The sequence below is a fragment of the Callithrix jacchus genome, chromosome 3 (assembly GCF_049354715.1).
Source record: "Callithrix jacchus isolate 240 chromosome 3, calJac240_pri, whole genome shotgun sequence".
Classification (NCBI taxonomy): Eukaryota; Metazoa; Chordata; class Mammalia; order Primates; family Cebidae; genus Callithrix; species Callithrix jacchus.
In genome coordinates, this window is record NC_133504.1 from 108822652 (window position 1) to 108842413 (window position 19762).

The 19762-nt window shown below is 36.7% G+C and overlaps 1 protein-coding gene across 31 annotated transcripts in view; it reads left to right on the forward strand.

Moving 5' to 3' along the window:
- The window catches only part of FAM13A (family with sequence similarity 13 member A), a 425230-nt gene that overhangs the window by 305405 nt on the left and 100063 nt on the right, over nt 1–19762 (forward strand). For 4 of the 31 annotated variants that reach the window (XM_008992988.5, XM_008992990.5, XM_008992989.5 and 1 more), the window contains exon 1: nt 19112–19368. The exons of the other annotated variants lie outside the window; for them this stretch is intronic. In XM_008992988.5, coding sequence (XP_008991236.1) covers nt 19340–19368 — 29 coding nt within the window. In that variant the 5' untranslated portion in view covers nt 19112–19339. Of the gene's footprint in view, nt 1–19111; nt 19369–19762 lie in introns of those variants that run through there. 31 annotated transcript variants of the gene reach the window in all.

The following is a 19762-nucleotide window of genomic DNA, read 5'->3' on the forward strand; positions in this document are numbered from 1 at the left end:
CTTCATCCTATATCTGAGCTACATCACAACCACATGATTTCAAATGTAGTAGTTTCACACTTACGTATCTCTGCTAACATTTTCCCTTTTATCTGAGTGCCCTTCTCCCATTTTGTCAATAGTCACTTTAAATTTCTTCTTGCCTGTGAAGTTCCCTCTAACTCTTGCACATCTTATATGAATAGAATCACATAATATGTGTTCTTTTGTGTCTCTCTTTCACTTAGCTTATGTTTTGAAGGTTCATCATGTTGTAGCATGGATCAGTACTTCACTCCTTTTTATGTCTGAATAATGTTTCATTGTATGAACCATATTTTGCTTATCCATTCTTTAGTTGATGGACGTTTGGGTTGGACCTACTTTTTGGCTATTATGAGTAATAATAGCATGAACATTTCTGTAGAAGCGTTTGTATGGGCATATGTTTTCAGTTCTCTTTGGTATAAGCCTCAGGTGGGATTGCTGAGTCATATGTTAAATCTATGTTTAACTTTTTAAGGAATGACAAAGCAGCTGCTTAACTTTGCATTCCTTTCAACAATGTTTGATGGTTCCAGTTTCACTACATCTTCACCGGCACTTGCTATTGTCTGTTCTTTTATTATAGCCATCCTACTGGATATGAAGTGATGTCTCATTGTGTTTTGATTTGCATTGCCCTAATGAATAATAATGTTGAACATCTTTTCATGTGTTTAATGGCCAATTATATATCCTCTTTAGATAAATGTCTTTTTAAATTCTCTGTTCATTTTTTATTCTAGATATAAGACTCTTATCAGATATGTGATATGCAAATATTTTCTCATAATCTATGGGTTGTCTTTTCAATTTTTTGATAGGGTCTTTTAAAACACAAAATTTTTAATTTTGGTGAAGTCCAATTAATCTATTATTTTTCTTGTTTTTAATTTTGATATCACATCTAATAAACTGTTGCCTAATCTAAGATCATGAAGATTTATATCTATGTTTTCTTTTTTCTAAGAGTTTTGTAGTTTTAGTTCTTACATTGAATTCTTTGATCCATTTTGAGTTAGTTTTTACTTATGGTGTGTGGTACGGATCTAGCTTCATTCTTTTGCATGTGTATATCAATTTATCCCAGCACCATTTGCTGAAAAGTATTATTTTCCCATGGAATTGTTGTTTTGGCCCTCTTGTCAAAAATCTGAACCTCATTTTTCAAAAAGCTAATTTAGAATTCTCACTCTTTTTTCTCCTACCTTCATTTTCTGAGAACATTAACTTTCAGTTCAATAGAGATGTGAGCATGGTTTAGACCTACAAAATATAACAGCATAGTCCAGAGGTTTTTATCTTATTTCACAGCAGCAATTAGGAAAGACTACTCTTATCCTCCTACCTCCCAAATCTACCAATATAGTCACATCTGCATCCTTGTACTCTGCCTTCTCTCCCATTACAGTGGATGAGCTGAACTTGCACGTCTCTAGGGTTATGTATGTGTATTCTCATATGTGTCCTCTGAATCTCATTTCCTCTCCCTCACTCAAGGGCTGTGTTCCAATAATCACCTCCATCCTTTATAGCATCAGTTTTCTCATTTTTCTAGACTAGTCCCATCACCAAAGAAATGTGCAGTAAGTAGCTCTCAACATTTTTATAATCCCTCTCTAGAAACCATATCCCTCTTCTCCATTGGAGCAAATGTCTGATAAAGGATTATATGTACTTCTGTCTTTATATCCTTTCCTCTCATTCTTCAACCCACACACCACTTAATGTCTTCTTGTTAAGAACAACAACCTCTATCATGGCAAATCCAAAGGTCAGTCTACTTTTCTCATCTTACTCTCTCAACATTATTTGATCCAACTGATCACTCCTTTTTGAAGTACTTTCTTCATTTTGCTTAATATAACATCAGAGTCTCCTGGTTTTCCTCTGGCCTTACTGGATATCTTTTCTTAGTCTCTTCTGTATAAGCTTTCTTCTTTTCCAGACTTGTCAAATTTAGAGAACCCCAAGTCTCAGTCCTCTGATGTCCTCTTAACCTATACTCATTCCTGGGTGCTTTCATTCAGTTCTATGATTTTAAACACTATCTTTACTCATAAGCCTCCAAAATTATACTTCTAGCTCTAGCCTCTTTATTATATTCCAGATTGTTATATACAGTTGGCAAGACCAGCTACTTAATTTGTTCTCCCCATCCTTCCCTCAGAGCAATGTTGGGGGGATAGATTCAACAATTATTAAACATGTTAAGATGTTGACAGAAAAGCATGAGGCCCTTCTGAGTATGGGCTCTGTGAGACTGCGCTTTTCTTTTTTGTTTTATTTAGGGATAGGGTCTCACTATGTCGACCATGCTGGTTTCAAACTCCTGGCCTCAAGTGATCCTCCCACCTCAGCCTCCCAAAGTACTAGGATTACAGGTATGAGCCACTGTGCCCAGCCAAAACTGTACATTTTATATGCCATTGCCAGTTAACTATCTGACAAATCCACTTCAATATTTAACGAGCATCTCACATTCAATCTACATGCAGTGGAATTCCTAATTTATACTCCTAGTTTATGTATTTTGTCTTGTCTATTGACTGTCTCTTCCATGAGATCGTAAGCTCCATAAGGGCAGGAACTTCAATTTTATTTACTCCTCTATACCCTCTATTGCCTTAAAGAGTATTTGTTGAATGAATAAATAGATGTGTGCTTTATTTTAAAAAATAGGGTTTAGCTTTTATTTTTATAAATTTGGAATAATAACAAACTATTTTATAAATAATTTCTGTTAGATCTAGAATCCATACCAGGTGGATTATATATTTAAACATAAACCCCAAATATCAAAAGTATTGAAAGATGATATAAATATATATGTTACAAAAGTGTAGAGTTAAAAAAAAAGAGAACGAGGTTTCACAGTGTAACATTTTTAGAATTCTAAATGTCAAAAATAAAACAAAAGCTCAGGAACAAAAATAATATGATGATAAAAGTATTTGCATTATATAGAGAGAACATTTAATATTGTTTATATGGAGAGAATACATGTAAAACAATTTTAGAAACACAAACAGGAGAAAAATGAAAAAATGCTGTGAACAGGAAATTCACAACAGTGGAGGTATAATCTCACTAATAATCAGAGAAATTTAGAGCTGCATCTCCCAATGTTTATAAGCGTAGAAGAAAATAAACACTTACTAACTGCAGGTAGAAGGGCAAGTCCTGGAGTGAAATTTGTCACCATTTATCACACAGCTAAAAATGTGTATTTTCTTTTATACTCATTAATTATCCTAGGAAATTATTCTTCAGATATCATTCTCAATGTGCTGAAAGATAGAGCTTCAAGATTTTTGTTCATCACATTTTTATTTTAGCACTCTCTTTCCATATTCAATGCTTAATAATATGGAGTCATAAAATAAGGTGTTACAAATTATATTTTGCTGCACAATATCAGTTTTCAAAACTTATTTTTTCAAGACGTTTTGGTATATTGTTCTGCTTAGGTACATCTGTGGGGGATTAGTTTCAGGACCTCCCTTGGATACCAGAATTCATAGATACTTAAGTCCCTGATATAAATGACGTTGTGTTTGCATATAACCTATGTACACTTTCTCATATACTTTAAATCATCTCTAGATTACTTATAATACCTAATACTATGTAAATGCTATTTTAAGAGTTGGTGTATTGTTTAGGGAATAACGACAAGAAAAGAAAGTCTGTGCATGTTCAGTAAAGAAGCAGTTTTTTCCCAAATATTATCGATCTTAGGTTGGTTGAATCTATAGATGTGGAACCCACCAATACAAAGGGCCAACTGTATTCTTAAACGTTACTGAGAACACAAAGAAATTTAATTTATGTGGGCTATATCTATTGAACTATAGATATAACTGAAAAATAGAGTTTTAATATGCATTTATCACTATTTAAAAATAATCGGGGGAACGATCCAAGATGGCTGATTGCTAACATCTCGGGATTGCAGCTCCCAGTGAAAGCTCAGACAACGAGAGGACGCCACACTTTCAGACAAATTTTGGTCGCTCACAGAGCAGAAGATTCCCAGTGGAGGAACTCCACAGGTCACCAGCGCGACTCTTGTGGCTGGCACAGAGGTTTCGGCGGCACCTCGGCACGGCAGCTCTCGGTGCAGAGTAAACAGGACTGGTTCCCCTTCTGACCGAGGTTTGGAGCTCCGGGAAGGCAGAGTTGCCTATTATGGACTCAAGAAAGAAGCCAGACTGGAGATTCCCAGGCAGAAAAGCACCACCAGTCTTAACGCCGTTTTGGCCGGTGCAGTGGGTTGCTCATATTTCGGCCCTGGGAATTAACAACTTGGATGTCCACTAAGAGACCTAATTTGAAAGTTGGTAATTACAAAGATGACAGGTGGATAAATTTACAATCATGGGAAAAAACCAGCATAAAAAGGCTGAGAATACTCAAAATCAGAACGCCTCTCCCTCTAAAGAGGATCACAGTTCCTCATCAACAAGGGAACAAGACTTGATTGAGAACGAGCACATCCCATTAACAGAATCAGGCTTCCAAAGATGGATAATAAGAAACTTCTGTGACTTAAAAGAACATGTTGCAGCCCAATGTAAAGAAACTAAGAACTTTGAAAAAAGGTTTGACAAAATCCTAATGAGAATAGACAACTTAGAGAGGAATATAAGTGAATTAATGGAACTGAAGAATACAATGCAGGAACTCCCAAGAAGTATGCACAGGTTTAAACACTAGAATTGTTCAAGCAGAAGAAAGGATATCAGAGGTAGAATTCCAACTTAATGAAATAAAACGAGAAGACAAGATTAGAGGAAAAAGGATAAAAAGGAATGAGCAAAGTCTCCAAGAAATGTGGGACTATGTGAAAAGACCAAATTTACGTTTGATAGGTGTACCTGAATGCGACGAAGAGAATGAATCCAAGCTGGAAAATATTCTTCAGGATATTATTCAGGAAAATTTTCTTAAACTAGCAAAGCAGGTCAATATTCAACCCCAGGTAATACAGAGAACACCACAAAGGTATTCCTCAAGTAGAGCAACCCCAAGGCACGTAATGGTTAGATTCACCAGGGTTGAAAAGAAGGAGAAATTACTAAGGGCAGCCAGAAAGAAAGGGCAGGTTACCCACAAAGGCAAGCCTATCAGACTTACATCAGATCTCTCAGCAGAAGCTCTACAAGCCAGAAGAGAGTGGGGGCCAATATTCAACATCCTTAAAGAACAGAACTTCCAGCCCAGAATTTCATATCCAGCCAAACTAAGCTTCACAACTGAAGGAAAAATAAAATATTTTATGAACAAGCAAGTACTCAGAGATTTTATTACCACCAGGCCTGCTTCACAAGAGCTTCTGAAAGAAGCATTACACATAGAAAGAAACAACCAGTATTAGCCTTTCTAAAAATATACCAAAAAGTAAAGAGCATCAACATAAAGAAGAATTTACATCAACGAATGGATAAAACAGCCAGTTAACATCAAATGGCAGTAATCCTAAATTTAAATCGACTAAATCCCCCAATCAAAAGATACAGCCAAAACCCAACGGCATGTTACATCCAGACCCATTTCACTTGCAAGGATACACAAAGACTCAAAATAAACGGATGGAGAAAGATTTACCAACCAAATGGAGAGCAAAAATAAATAAATAAATAAAAAGCAGGATTTGCAATTCTTGTATCTGATAAAATAGATCTTAAAGCAACAAAGATATAGTGGTAAAAAGATCAATGCAACAAGAAGAGCTAATGATCCTAACACCCAGATACATAAGACCTATAAAAAGACTTAGACTCAACAAGACAGAAAATTAATAATGATATCAAGGACTCGAACTTAGATCCAGAACAAGTAAACTTAATAAATATTTATAGAGCTCTCCACTTTAAATATACAAAATATACATTCTTGTCAATACCACATCATACCTACTCATAGGTTTAAATGAAACATTGATTGGCCATTATTAATATCCACTTTTTTTAGAATAAAGCAACATTTCCCTTCTCTCTCCCTCTTTTTCTTCCTCTTTCCTCCTCTCCTTCACTCCTTTTTTTCTTTCCTTCTCTCAAAAAAAGAAAAAAATAATAATCATTTTAACATAAATACTTTTTGTTTGTTTTGGTTTTTTTATTTGTTTGTTTTTTTGAGATGGAGTCTTGCTCTGTTACCCAGGCTGGAGTACAATGGTGCTATATCAGCTCTCTGCAACCTCCACCTCTCAGGTTTAAGTGATTTTCCTGCTTCAGCCTCCTGAATAGCTGGAATTTCAGGCACCCACCACCACACCCAGCTAATTGTATTTTTAGGAGAGACAGGGTTTCACCATGTTGGTCAGGCTAGTCTCAAACTCCTGACCTCAGGTGATCCACCACCCATCTCAGCCTCCCAAAGTACTAGGATGACAGGCATGAGCCACCGCACCCAGCTCATTTATGAAATATAACTACACTTTTTAAATGAAAAAAATACAGTGAGAAGATCTCATTGTTTATGTTTTTGCCAAGCTCTGACAACTGGCTTAATATTAATGGAAGACAACTGGATTCTCATATCTGCTGCTGTGTTAAATCTGTTGCCATATTTTGGAAAGCTTGACTATACATTCATAAATTAATCAGAGTGAAAAAAGTAGATGACATCTTAGTATTACTCTGATGATTTTTACCATGTAGATCCTCCCAAGAGAGTCTCAAGACCCTCCAAGAGTAACTGGACCATAATTTGAGAATTTCTGCTATGCAGTGTAACCACTAAAAATACTTTTAAGGACTAGAAATATCATAGAAATGTATTACTGACTACTAAATGAAAAATAATGTTACAAAACAGTACATACTGCCTAATCTTTTTTATTTTGGTAATGTATATATAACATAAAACTTACCATTTTAATCATTTTAAGAATACAGTTCAGTGGCATTAAGTACATTTATATCGTTCCATCTTTTGTAATTATATATGAATTTTTTACACTGAAAGAATATAGAATTTTATTAAACACTGCATATCGAAGCAGTGGGATTGTGTTTAACTTTAATCTTGTCTGTATTTTTAAATTTTTTCTACAATGAATGTATACTGTATAATTTATAATACAAAAAAATTCTGTTTTAAATCAAGGATGGATGAGAAATGCTTCAAGGGGGAAGTGGTAATTGTCATATTTTAGAGAAGTTTTGTAGAACATGGTCCCCAAACCCCAGGCCGTGGACCAGTACAGGTGTATGGCTTGTTAAGAACCAGGCCACACAGTAGGAGGTGAGCAGCAGGTGCGTGAAGCTTTATCTGTATTTACAGCTGTTCCCCATCACTAGAACTGCTGCCTGAGCTCCGCCTCCTGTCAGACCAACAGCCGCATTAGATTCTCCTAGGAATAGGAACTCTGTTCTGAACTACACATATAAGGGATCTAGGTTTCCGGCTTCTTATGAGAATCTAATGCCTGATGATATGTTACTGTCTCCCATCACCTCCAGATGGGACAGTCTAGTTTCAGGAAAACAAACTCAGATATCCCACTGATTCTATATTATGATGAGTTGTATAATTATTTCATTATATATGACAATACAATAATAAAGAAATAAAGTACGCAATCATTGTAATCACTTGAATCATCCTGAAACCACTACCCTCGGCCCCACCGGTCCTTGGAAAACCTATCCTATGTGGTGAAAAGGTTGGGGACCACTGATGTAGAGTGACAACTGAACTGCTTTTGGAGTTGGAATTGTGACTTCAGTCATTCAGGGGATAAAATCCACTGAATGGAGAAATCAGAATAGGCAGAATGTGAGAAGCTGAGAAAGGCTGAGTTTTGTTTTGTTGGATGGGAATGAGCTAAGGAGAATATTCCAGGTTAGGAGAATGACCTGAACAGAAACTAGTGAAGGGAAAGCAGGGCACAGTAGGGGGCAAAGTGGTTCATTTAGCTGGGCCCCCACTATGTATGAGTCTGTACTAGAATAGCAGGCCTGCTGAGCATGTGTGGAATTTAGATTTTACACTGTAGGCTATGAAAAGCAGTCAAAGGTTTGTGACATGATTCAAGCAGTACTTGGGGAGATCAATTCTGTACAATCTGGATTTAAGGTGAAAAAGACCAAAATGAGTAAAACTTACTAGAAGAAAGAAAGCTATAATGCAGAGGTTAATATAAATTGAAATACGGGGAAGGGAGGGTGAAGGGGAATGGAAGAGAACAGTGGTGGTAATAGACTAATGGACAGGGAAGGAAGAGAGTGATAATAGTTATCTCATTTAAACTTTTATTAACAAAGTATTCATTCAGCTATCACTTGGTTTGGCCAAATTCTGTACTATTTGTTTCATATACAGTGATTTGAAGTCTAGGATGATATTATTTCCAAAGGCATTTACAGTTCTTAAAATTATTTGACTAGACTGTTTTTAGGCTATTAAAGTTGGATTGATTTGTTTTAAAGTTATCTTCTTAAAGTAGTAATTTGGAGAATTATTGTAGAATTATCATTCATTTTTAATGCATTTTCTACTACTTAGTATTTTTATTGTATATAGAGTGTAAAACATGATGTTTTGATACACATAGTGAAATACTAAAATGCATTTTCTTTATTTAAATAATGAGTTAATTTCAGTGCCTCTGGGAATTCATTAGTTTTATTGGCTCGCTTTATTTATGTCTAGTTTATTTCCTAATTTATTTGAAATTTCCTTTTTCCCATTTACATATTTCCTCACCAAAATTCAATGAGAAAAAAGATTTTTGCTTTTGAATTCTAATAATGCTTTATACATGAATGACACTAAGAAAAGGGAATATAAACATATAAACAATTATTTGATGCACTGGGTCTAATTTTCTGAATTCAAATTGGATTTTTTATCAGGCATGGTGGCTTATGCCTATAATCCCAGAACTTAGAGAGGTTGAGGCAGGAGGATCACTTGAGCAAAGGAGTTTGAGACCAACTTAGGCAACATATTGAGACCTCATCACTACAAAAAAATTTTTTTTTAAATAGCCAGGCTTGGTGCTGTGCACCTGCATAGCCAGCTACTTGGGAGCCTGAGGTGGGATAGTTGCTTCAGCCTGGGAGATGGAGTTCTCAGTGAAGCCTGGGTGGCAGAGTGAGACTCTGTCTCAAAATTTAAATTAAATTAGATTAATAAGGTAAATACATTAGATTTATTATTATTAATATTATTTGGAGATGGAGTCTTACTCTGTTGCCCACACTGGAGTGCAGTTGCATGATCTCAGCTCACGGCAACCTCCGCTTCCTGGGTTCAAGTGATTCTCCCGCCTCAGCTTTCCAAGTAGCTGGGATTACAAGCACCCACCACCACGCCCGGCTAATTTTTATATTTTTAGTAGAGACAGGATTTCACCATGTTGACCAGGCTGGTCTCAAACTCCTGACCTCAGGTGATCCACCTGCCTCAGCCTCCCAAAGTGGTGGGATTATAGGCGTGAGCCACCATGTCCAGCCTTGGATTTTAAAGCAGAATTTTTTAATGTTTGGTTTGTTTGTTTTAAATCAGGTCATCTAAAATGCAGTTAGGAGTTTGACACCTTAAGGATGAACAGTAATTTTTTAAATAGGACCTATTCTTTTTTTAATACTTAAATTTTTCAAAAACAAAAGTTTAATAAACAAAATAAGGCAGAAGTCTTTAACTCACCTAGGTGCTGTTCATTTTTTTTTTAAGTTCCAGGGTACATGTGCCGTGTGTGCAGGTTTACATAGGAAAACATGCCATGGTGGTTTGCTGCATCTGTCAACCCATCACCTACATATTATCTCCGGCATGCATTAGCTATTTTTCCTGATGCTCTCCCTCCCTCCAACAGGCCCCAGTGCATGTTGTTCTTCTCCCAGTGTCCACGTGTTCTTCATTCAGCTGCCACTTATAAGTGAGAACATGTGGTATTTGGTTTTCCGTTCCTGCCTTAGTTTTCTATGGATAATGGCTTTCAGCTCCATCATGTCCCTAAAAAGGACATGATCTTGTTCCTTTTTATAGCTGCATAGCATTCCATGGTGTATATGTACCACATTTTCTTTATCCAGTCTATCATTGATGGGCATTTGGGTTGATTCCATTTCTTTGCTATTGTGAATAGGGCTGCAGTGAACATACATATGCACATATCTTGAAAATAGAATGATTTATATTTTGGGGGGTATATACCTAGTAATGATATTGCTGAGTAAGATGGTATTTCTGGTTCTAGATCTTTGAGGAATCACCACAGTCTCCCACAATGGTTGAAATAGTTTACGTTTCTACCAACAGTATAAAAGAGTTCCTTTTTCTCTGTAACCTTGCCAGCCTCTGTTGTTTCTAGACTTTTTAATAATCACTATTCTGACTCACATGAGGCAATATCTCACTGTGGTTTTGATTTGCATTTCTTTAATGATCAGTGATGTTGAGCTTTTCTTCATGTTTGTTGGCCACATAAACATCTTCTTTTAAGAGGTGTCAGTTCATGTCCTTTGCCCACTTTTTAATGGGTTGCTTTTTTCTTGTAAATTTAAGTTCTTTGTAGACTCAATGTTAGACCTTTGTCAGATGAATTGATTGCAAAAGATACTCTCCTATTCTGTAGGTTGTCTTTCACTCTAATGATAGTTTCTTTTGCTGTACAGAAGCTCTTTATTTCATTTGTCAATTTTTCATTTTGTTGCATTTGCTTTTTGGTGTTTCATGGTATCACTTAGATTTTCTTCTAGGGTTTTTATAGTTTTGGGTTTTACATTTAAATCTTTAACCAATCTTGAGTTAATTTTTGTATGAGGTGTAAGGAAGAGGGCCAGTTTCAATTTTCTGCATATGGCTAGCCAGTTCTCCTAGCACCATTTATAACATAGGGAAATTCTTTCCCCATTGTTTGCTTTTGTCAGGTTTATTGAAGATCAGATGGTTTTAGGTGTGTGGTCTTATTTCTGAGTTCTCTATTGTGTTCCATTGGTCTATGTGTCTGTTTTTATACCAGTATCATGCTGTTTAGGTTACTGTTACCTTATAGTATGATTTAAAGTAGTGTGATACCTCCAGCTTTGTTCTTTTTGCTTGGGATCATCTTGGGTATTTGGGCCCTTTTTTGGTTCCATATGAATTTTTAAATAGTTTTTTCTAATTCTGTAAAGAATGTCAGTTGTAGTTTAATGGGAATAACATTGACTCTGTAATTCTTTCTATCCATGGGCATGAAATGGTTTTCCATTTGTTTATGTCCTCTCTGATTTCTTTGAGCAGTGGTTTGTAGTTGTCCTTGAAGAGGTCCTTCACTTCCCTTGTTAGCTATATTCCTAAACTTATTATTGATAAAACAAAAAATTACTACTTCTTCTTATCTTGTTCCTAAACTTATTATTGATAAAACAAAAAATTACTACTTCGTCTTATCTTGTAAAATATATTTTCACTTATTTATTTACAGGATCAATTCAAATAAAATCATTTCACTTTGTGTTAAAGCAAATTAATTTTACCAGCCACTATATTGACGTTAAGAGATTTGTATGCTTGTGCTTGGTATTTCATGTCTTAGAAATGTGAAGAGTCTATTTTATGTTTTGTGAACAGAATCAGCCAATCAGTTACCATATCACACTAAACAATTTTGATGTTTTTCCAAGGAAGCCCGGCTAAAGCCTGCTTCTCAGCTGTCAGGAAATATCAGTTAACAAGGTGAAAGTTCATGGGGACAATTTAAGGCAGCTGATCTCAGGTGTGGTAGCAGCTGTTGTGTGGGACATGACTTATTTTATGACAACAGAAACACTATTATCCGGACTCCCACGGGAGATTTGGAGAAAGTCATGCCCAGAGAGTCCCATTCCAGGAAAATGTGCTTGAAGCACTTATTTATTGGCAATAATCACTAACTGAGAGTCCATCTGGCAAAACTGTGGATTTTTCCCTGTCCCAGAAAGTTGGGGAACAATTACATAAGTTGTCTTGAAAAACTTATTTTTGACCACTTTTTATAGAGAATCATAGTCTCTCAGTTCTTAGAAGAAATTTACTTTTAAAAAAAAGCATCTACGTGAATTTCTATATGACTTTGCTACCTCATGTACCATGAATAAGTGTTTGTCTTTTTATTTGAAATCAGTGCTCAATCTTTCTGGGGAATGTTTTGAATCTTATTTTTGGTGTTTGAAATGGTGGAGCCAGTTAGTCAGTGAAGAAGGGAACCCTGAATCGTGCACCTCCTGCTGTGGAGGCCTTTAAACCTCAACTCTCTTAGCAGCTCTTCCCTCCCCTCTTCACCGACAGCTTTACAAGATTTTAGAATCCAGATGAATGAACTGTGAGCCATTTGGGAGTCCAGCAAGCCTACTCGGATAGATTTTAATGAAGTAAACCTGTAACCATTTTTAAAGCAAGACACATTACCAGAATTAAAGAGAGGTGTCTTTGGAAAAACAATGGTATAATTTCTATCTCTGTGGGATATTTTTCTTCTGTAATCTTTACATACTGGATAAATCTAATAAATAAATGAGGAAACACATTTTAATTATGTTTATTTGATTATTTTTATTTTGGTCTTCAGTAATACAAGCATGTTTATTTCACTGTTACTCAAGAAAACAGTTGTAACTAACTAGAAGTTCATTATTCTTATTAGCCTCAGCCTGTTTTGAGTATCACTATTTGCTTTCTAAAACAAGCTTTTTATATGGTTTTGTAATTATTTTTTAACAAATATTTGAGCTTCCTTATATAAAACAACTCACATACCACCTGTTATTTCCATATATTAATTTTTTAAAGAGGAATTCAATTAAGAATATCATTTAAAACTTGATTTTCCATCATTTCTTCTTTGCACCTTCCTCTTTCTCCTAACACCCAAACCGCACCACTTCCTTCCCCCACTTCAACTGGCTCCTGCCACTCAGTAGCAGGAGAGGTTTGTTATGGTCCAGTGTATGCCTCAGTGTTCAGACGGCCATTATGTAAGACTGTGTATGTGTATATATACATACACATACACAGTCTTATATATGTATATATATATATATATATGTATATATATATATATACACACACACACACACACATATATATATAATCTTGAAGGGCTGTTGGATGATGGAACAGATATAGACACTGGCATTTGGATACTGGCTCCATGTCAGCCGCTTACTAGCTGAGCGTTCACATTAACTGACTTCTTCATTTGCACATCTGTTGCAATGAGCACACCATAAATTCACAATTAATACTGTTGCTTTACCTACATGCACTCCTCTGGTTTCTTCTCCCTTTTTTATTGAAATTTTGTTGTTGATGGTGATGATGTCCTGTAAGCCCAGAAATCCACTAGTGGAAAAGTAGTTTACTCAAAATCTTGTATTAAAATACCAGAATATCTAAATTATATGTGTGTAAAAATCTTGGCTTCATGATTCTCATATTAGACTTAGTCCTTAGCATTTATCAATATCATATATCTTTTGGAGGGCATTACTCCTTAGAGTGTTTTACAAAAATTGACTAGATTATGAGGAAGAACTCTTGCCTGAGACTCACTCTGTCACCTAGGCTGGAGTGCAGTGGCACAGTCATGGCTCTCTGTAGTTTCGACCTCCTGGGCTAAAGCGATCCTCCAGCCTCAGCCTCCTAAGCAGCTGAGACCACAGGCACACCCCACCATACCTTGCTAATTTTCTTTTTTGTACGGATGGGAGATCTCACTATGTTGCTCAGGCTAGAAGCAACTTCTTTTCAAACTTGTAAGAAATAAATTATTTTAATATATCATTATATCTTAGGAAATAAATCTATCTGATTTGAAAACAATATCCGAAAATAAATTAGTGTGGCCAAGAAATGTTCTTGGTTCTTTAGTTGTTTTCAGTTGATGTTGAAATTAAAAGAAACATAGCCACATCATTTTTGTGGCTCTTGATAGGACAAGAGCAAACACAGATATTGCCAAACACTTGGAATCTGCTGAATAAGTTATGTAAGAAAATTAGAAATCTGCAAGCCAGCTAAAACATGGAAAAGGAAATTGACAACCTAGGAGAAACAGGGTAATGCAGAATGCTTAAAAGATTTCAGAGGTTTTGGATAGAATCTTACTTTTAGCACATCTGTGACTGCACATCAATGTATAACCCAGGTTGTTTATTCCTTAAGTCAGTCATTTGTTAGTATTATTTTTCATTCGAACCTACATATGGCATCTAGTTTATCTTATGGGTAGCCCAACAATGGAAAATGTTTAAAAGTGGACAGAATATTGCTTGATAAGTTTAAATCTAAGAAAAAGAGCTATACTTCAGAATCTATAGAAGAGTAATTGATGTATCCATTAATTCATTCTGCATTTATTGAGTGTCTGTTTTGTGTCAGGGCTGCAGGAAAGATACAGTTTCTGTTGTGGGAAATTTACATTCCAAAAGGAAGATAGTATGTACAGTAGACTCAATAATAAAACTGCAGGAAAAAAGATAAATATCATCATCGATATACAAAGGGCTATATGAGTTTAAAAGGTCCAGAGATTTCTTTGGCCAGACATAGTGGCTTACACCTGTAATCCCAACATTTTGAGAGGCTAAGGTGGAAGGATTGCTTGAGCCCAGGAGTTCAAGACCTGCCTGGGCAACATAGTAAGAACCCCATTTCTTCAAAAAATAAATTAGCCAGGCATTTCAGCATCTATCTGTGGTCTCAGCTACTCAGGAGGCTGAGGTGGGAGGCACGCTTGAGCCCAGGAGGTAAAGGCAGCAGTGAGCTGTGATGGTGCCATTACACTCCAACCTGGACAAGAGAAAGACTGTCTCAAAAAATAAAATAATTAATTAAATAAGAGACTGATATCAATTTGCCTAGACCTAAAGTGTAGGTAGGATTTTGCCTGAAGAGAATGAAATGGGAAAATATTCCAGAGAGGGAACAGCATGTGTAAATATTTAGAATGGAAAAGTTCAGAGCAGATTTGAAAATAGTGACCCATGAATGTCTGGAGTTGTTTCCTTAGCAGAGGTTTAAGCAGCTGAACTGGAGAGGCAAGTTGGGGTTAATAGGTGGAGTGTTCTAATCATCATATGAAAAGGATTGGGGTTCACATAAGAGGTAGTTGGGAGCTGTGGAAGTTTTTGAGTACAGGAATGCGTTTCCAGATTACAAGCATGGTAAAAGTTGACTTTAATAATGAAATGTATTCTTTGGAGCCAGAAAGAATATTTTGAAAGTTATCCTAAGAATACAGATGACCTAGGCAGATTGATTAACGAAACATGACAGGGCAATCAGCAGATTTGGTTGAGGGTAGGAGAGAAGGAGTAAAGATGACTCATGGTTTGAATCTGATTCACAAAGGGAATAATAGCATCATTATCAGCAAGGGCCAGGAGGAAGAGAAATTTGGAGATCAGATAATATGAGGTCTTAAATGTTTGATTGGGTTGATAATACTAATAATTCCTGAGCACTTAACTATTTGCCAGGCACCATTCTATGTATTTTACATTCACGGTCTCATTTAATCATCAGAGCAGCCTTGGAGCTTTTCAACAACCTGCCCAAGTTTGCACTGCCTGTCAGGGGTGAAGTCAGGACCCAGTCCCCAGAGGTATAATTCCAGTGCCCAATTTATTGAATCCCTGTATTGAATGGTGTTGGGCTTGGGCTAAAAGAGGAGGAGGCAGGGCTAAAAGAGGAGGAAAGATAAATGAAATAAAAGGTAAATGTTGGCCAAGAAGGTTTGGTGAATTTCCAAGAAAGATCACAGAGAACCAAAGACTTTCCAAAAACTGAAGGTGAATGTTGCAGAAAAGTCAAGAGTAGGAGAGGATCTAAGAAAAAGTGTTTGGATTTAGTGGTTAAAAGAGCCTTGATGGCCTTAAAAGCAGTTTTGGAAGAGTGGTAAAGATCGAAGTCCATTGGCGTGGGATGGAGGAATAAGTAATTTATGAGGAAGTGGAGACAGCAGAGATAGATTTGGGGGAAGTCTGTCAGTGGGAAGGAAGAGGGAAATAGCTCTGCAGCACCAGAGGGTAGGACTGCTGAGAAGCACTTTCTAATACTGAGGGACATTCACTTGGTTGCCTGCCAGAAGGGAGGAGAAGAGGGCAGCGAGGGGCAGATTTAAGATGTAGGAGAGACGAGGCTTCTTCCAGAGGCAGGAGAAAATGATGAGATCCAATACACAGATAAGAGACTTGAGTCCTAGATGTAAGAACCCTTTCTCCTAGACCAAGAAGAAGTCAAAAAGAATGAGGCAAGACGTGTGTTGGAGTGGGAATGGGGTTGGTAGGTGGAGCAGAGAAGACCAAAGCCATTTGCTTATGTTTGAAGATCTTGACTTTCTCAGTCGATTGGCAGGTAAAATAATGAATGAGAGAGGTTCTGGTTTGTGGCGCTGGAGACGATTTGAAGCAGTTGCTGTAGGAATGCAGAGAACCGTCATTAAAGATAATGAAAAAGGTTGCAACACAGTATGTGGTTCAAACTAAAGTTAAGTATTATGAGTTTTTAGTGTAACTAGTTACCAAGTTATGAGACTTTCTTTTGCAACGTTTAGCACTCTGGCAATAAACAGCCCAGCTGGCAGGACTTATAAAGGGTGAAGAAGTGGAAGATGCTAGGGAACCCATTTTAGAAATAACTAAATGCTCAGGAGAGTCAGGAATGGGCCTTTTTTTTTACTTGCATGCCAGTTGGTTTTATTGCAGGCTATCGTTTCTGGACATCACAAAACAGTTGCAGCTGAGCAGAGAGCTGAGTGAAAAAGGCAGAGGAATGGGGGAGGGAGAGGTATTGGAGGTTAAGAGGGATACCCATTAAGGGGCTCAGTGAGCAAGAAATGTAGCCAGGGAAATGCAGTCAAAATATCAGTGTTTGAAAAATTAGAAGTGACAGAGGCCATGAATAGTACTCCCACTCCATGACTATGAACTGACAAGAGGATGTCAGAAATAGAAATAATAAAGTTGTTTAAGTGATCAAGAACTCGGGCAATGGGTGGAGTAGAGCGAATGGGCTGCAATCAGGTACAAATTTGTAAATGATCATCAAACAAAGCCCCCAAAATAGATCAAAAACCACAAAAAGGAGGAATTGTTATAAATGATAGACACTTGAAAAAGCATGTCATTACTGAGTTACAGCATTAATAAATTTTTTTAAAAACCATTGACATTCTATGTAATATGACATGTTAGAGGAATATTGATAGGGAGACTTAATTTATTAGGAAATATGTGAAATCTAATACTGAATGTAAATTACAATTCAGTTTAACATATTTTGAATGTATTGAGTGTAAATTGTAGCTTAAGAGTTTTTTTTAATGCTAGGTCCTTTATTATTGAGCTTTTATGTCTGTTTCAGCCAGGTAGTATTAATGTGTTTATAAAATTCTGAGGACAATATAATATGTATTTCTGTCACTTGAATGTTACCTATTTCTGAAAATATTTGTATCTTATGAGATATTTAAAACATTCATGCCAGGTATGGTGGTTCACGCCTGTAATCTCAGCACTTTGGGAGGCCAACGTGGGCAGATCACCTTAGGTCAGGAGTTTGAGACCAGCGTGGCCTACATGGTGAAAACCATCTCTACTAAAAATAGAAAAATAAGACGGGCATGGTGGCAAGCACATGTAATTCCAGCTACTCGGGAGGCTGAGGCAGGAAAATCACTTGAACCCAAGAGGCAGAAGTTGCACTGAGCCAAGATTGTGCCCCTGCACTCCAGCCTGGGTGACAGAACAAGACTCCATCTCAAAAAATGAAAATAAATAAATAAATAGATAAAGTATTAAGCAAGAGTTAAAGTCCTTTTTAAAAATAAAAATATGCAAATATACAGAACTAAGTTATATTACTAGAGAATCAAATTAGAATTATAAATCTAGAATCAAAAAAGTATAGACAATTTCAGTTAAAATAGGTTTGCGGTTAAATCAACTTTTGTTTTAAAAGGTTGATTTTAGTAACTGACAGTTTATCATTCTGTATGAAGATAGTTTTAGGATGCCAAATCTGTTTCCATAAATACAGATTATTTAGTCTGACAATGAAAATGTTTTTATTAGCAAGTATAGCAAAGAAAAGTAGAAGCCTTATAATCAATAGAACCCTGTGTTCTAAATGCAGAATTATGTGTGGTCTATATAAAACTGGGGGGATATTACAGGGGAAGAGGCTACCTTGTGCCTATAAGCCCTCACTGTTTCTGAATGTCATGATCCTTCTACTACTAGAAGCAATGGTCTGGACTATGTTGTAATTTTTTACAACTCATGATGTGAAAAAAAAACAATCTCATGTAAATGTATTTCTGCTATTGTTCTTACAATGTATAAAATCTGTGGATTAGAAATTATGTTCCTAAAAATCACATCTTGCTATTCCACAGCAAAGAAGAAATTGTAAGGGGAAGGTCAAAATTAACAAACATTCAGGTTTATAAGAATAAAATGCAGAAATAATAAGTTGCAACACTTTTCATGAGAATGGATTCTGATCCGTTAAGAACTTGGGCAGAGACTTAGGGCACGTACCCTCCACAGAAGTAGAGCTACGTGCCCTGAGTGATGTCAGCAGTGACTAGTAACCACCGCAGTGTAAACAAACATCAGCAGGAAATAAATGTGGGTAGGGCAAGGGTCTGGAAGCATGCTTTTCTTCTAGAAAAGTCTCACGCCTAGTGTTTTAAGGAAGAAAGAGGACACAGCATAACTCTTGCCTTCTGCCACAGAAACCTTTAGTTTTATGGGCAGTGTATTTCCTTGACAAATGGAATCCTTGCTGGCAGCCTCTGTAATGTTGAGAAGTACAGGACTCTTGGCTCTTGCTGCAGTTATTGGTTGCTTGCCCCAGACTGACAATCTTGTCTGTGGAACTGCTCGGAGGAAAGTTTCAAGTTACCAGAACTAGGCAAGCCCACTGAGGAGCAGGAGGAGGAGGAGAGGAGAAGGAGAAAGAGGAGGAGGAGGGACCATTGAGGAGCAGAAGGAGTAGGGTGCGGGGAGAGGAGGAGGAGCGCCTTTAGTGCTGCAGCAGCTGCTCCTCTGATTGGCTGAGTGGTTCAGCTGCTTCCCTGGAACAAAAGGTCAAAGTGGACTGCAGTGTAAATGTAGAGAAGCAGCCGATAAAATAGCATTGCCTGAAGAAGTTTGGAGGCTGAGAGCAGCAGTAGACTGGCCAACTGCAGAGCAAGTTGTTTCTCCAGCCGTGCGGTGCAGCCTCATGCCCCAAGCTCAGCTTAGCCACTGTAAGAAGACGTTCACTGTACAGAAGACCAAACTTGCCGTGGAAGAGACAGTTGTGAGATTCCCTTGCAAATTTACATACGAGAATGGCTTGTGAAATCATGCCTCTGCAAAGGTAGTATTCGTTCCTATTTTATTTTATTCTACTATGTATTTTTTGAGCAGTATCAAGCCATATAACTTTGCCAATACTAGGCATCTTTTAATAACATGCTGCAAACTGTATAGAGTCCATTGTACATATGGTTCCTTTCTAAGAACAGAAACATTTAAACATTATACTGCTCTTTTACTGACATTTTGCCCAATTTATCTTTTTCACTTGATTATTATAGTTATATCCTTCTCTGGATGGAAATGAATATAAGAAAATACCTTTGAAATCTGAAGGAAAACATAGACTGAGAAGTATAGTGAGCGCGTTTATAATAAAAACTGAATCAGCATCTTAGCAGTGTTTCCACTAAGGCTATTTTAAAAGATGTTGATAGGCCGAAGACCTTTTTAAA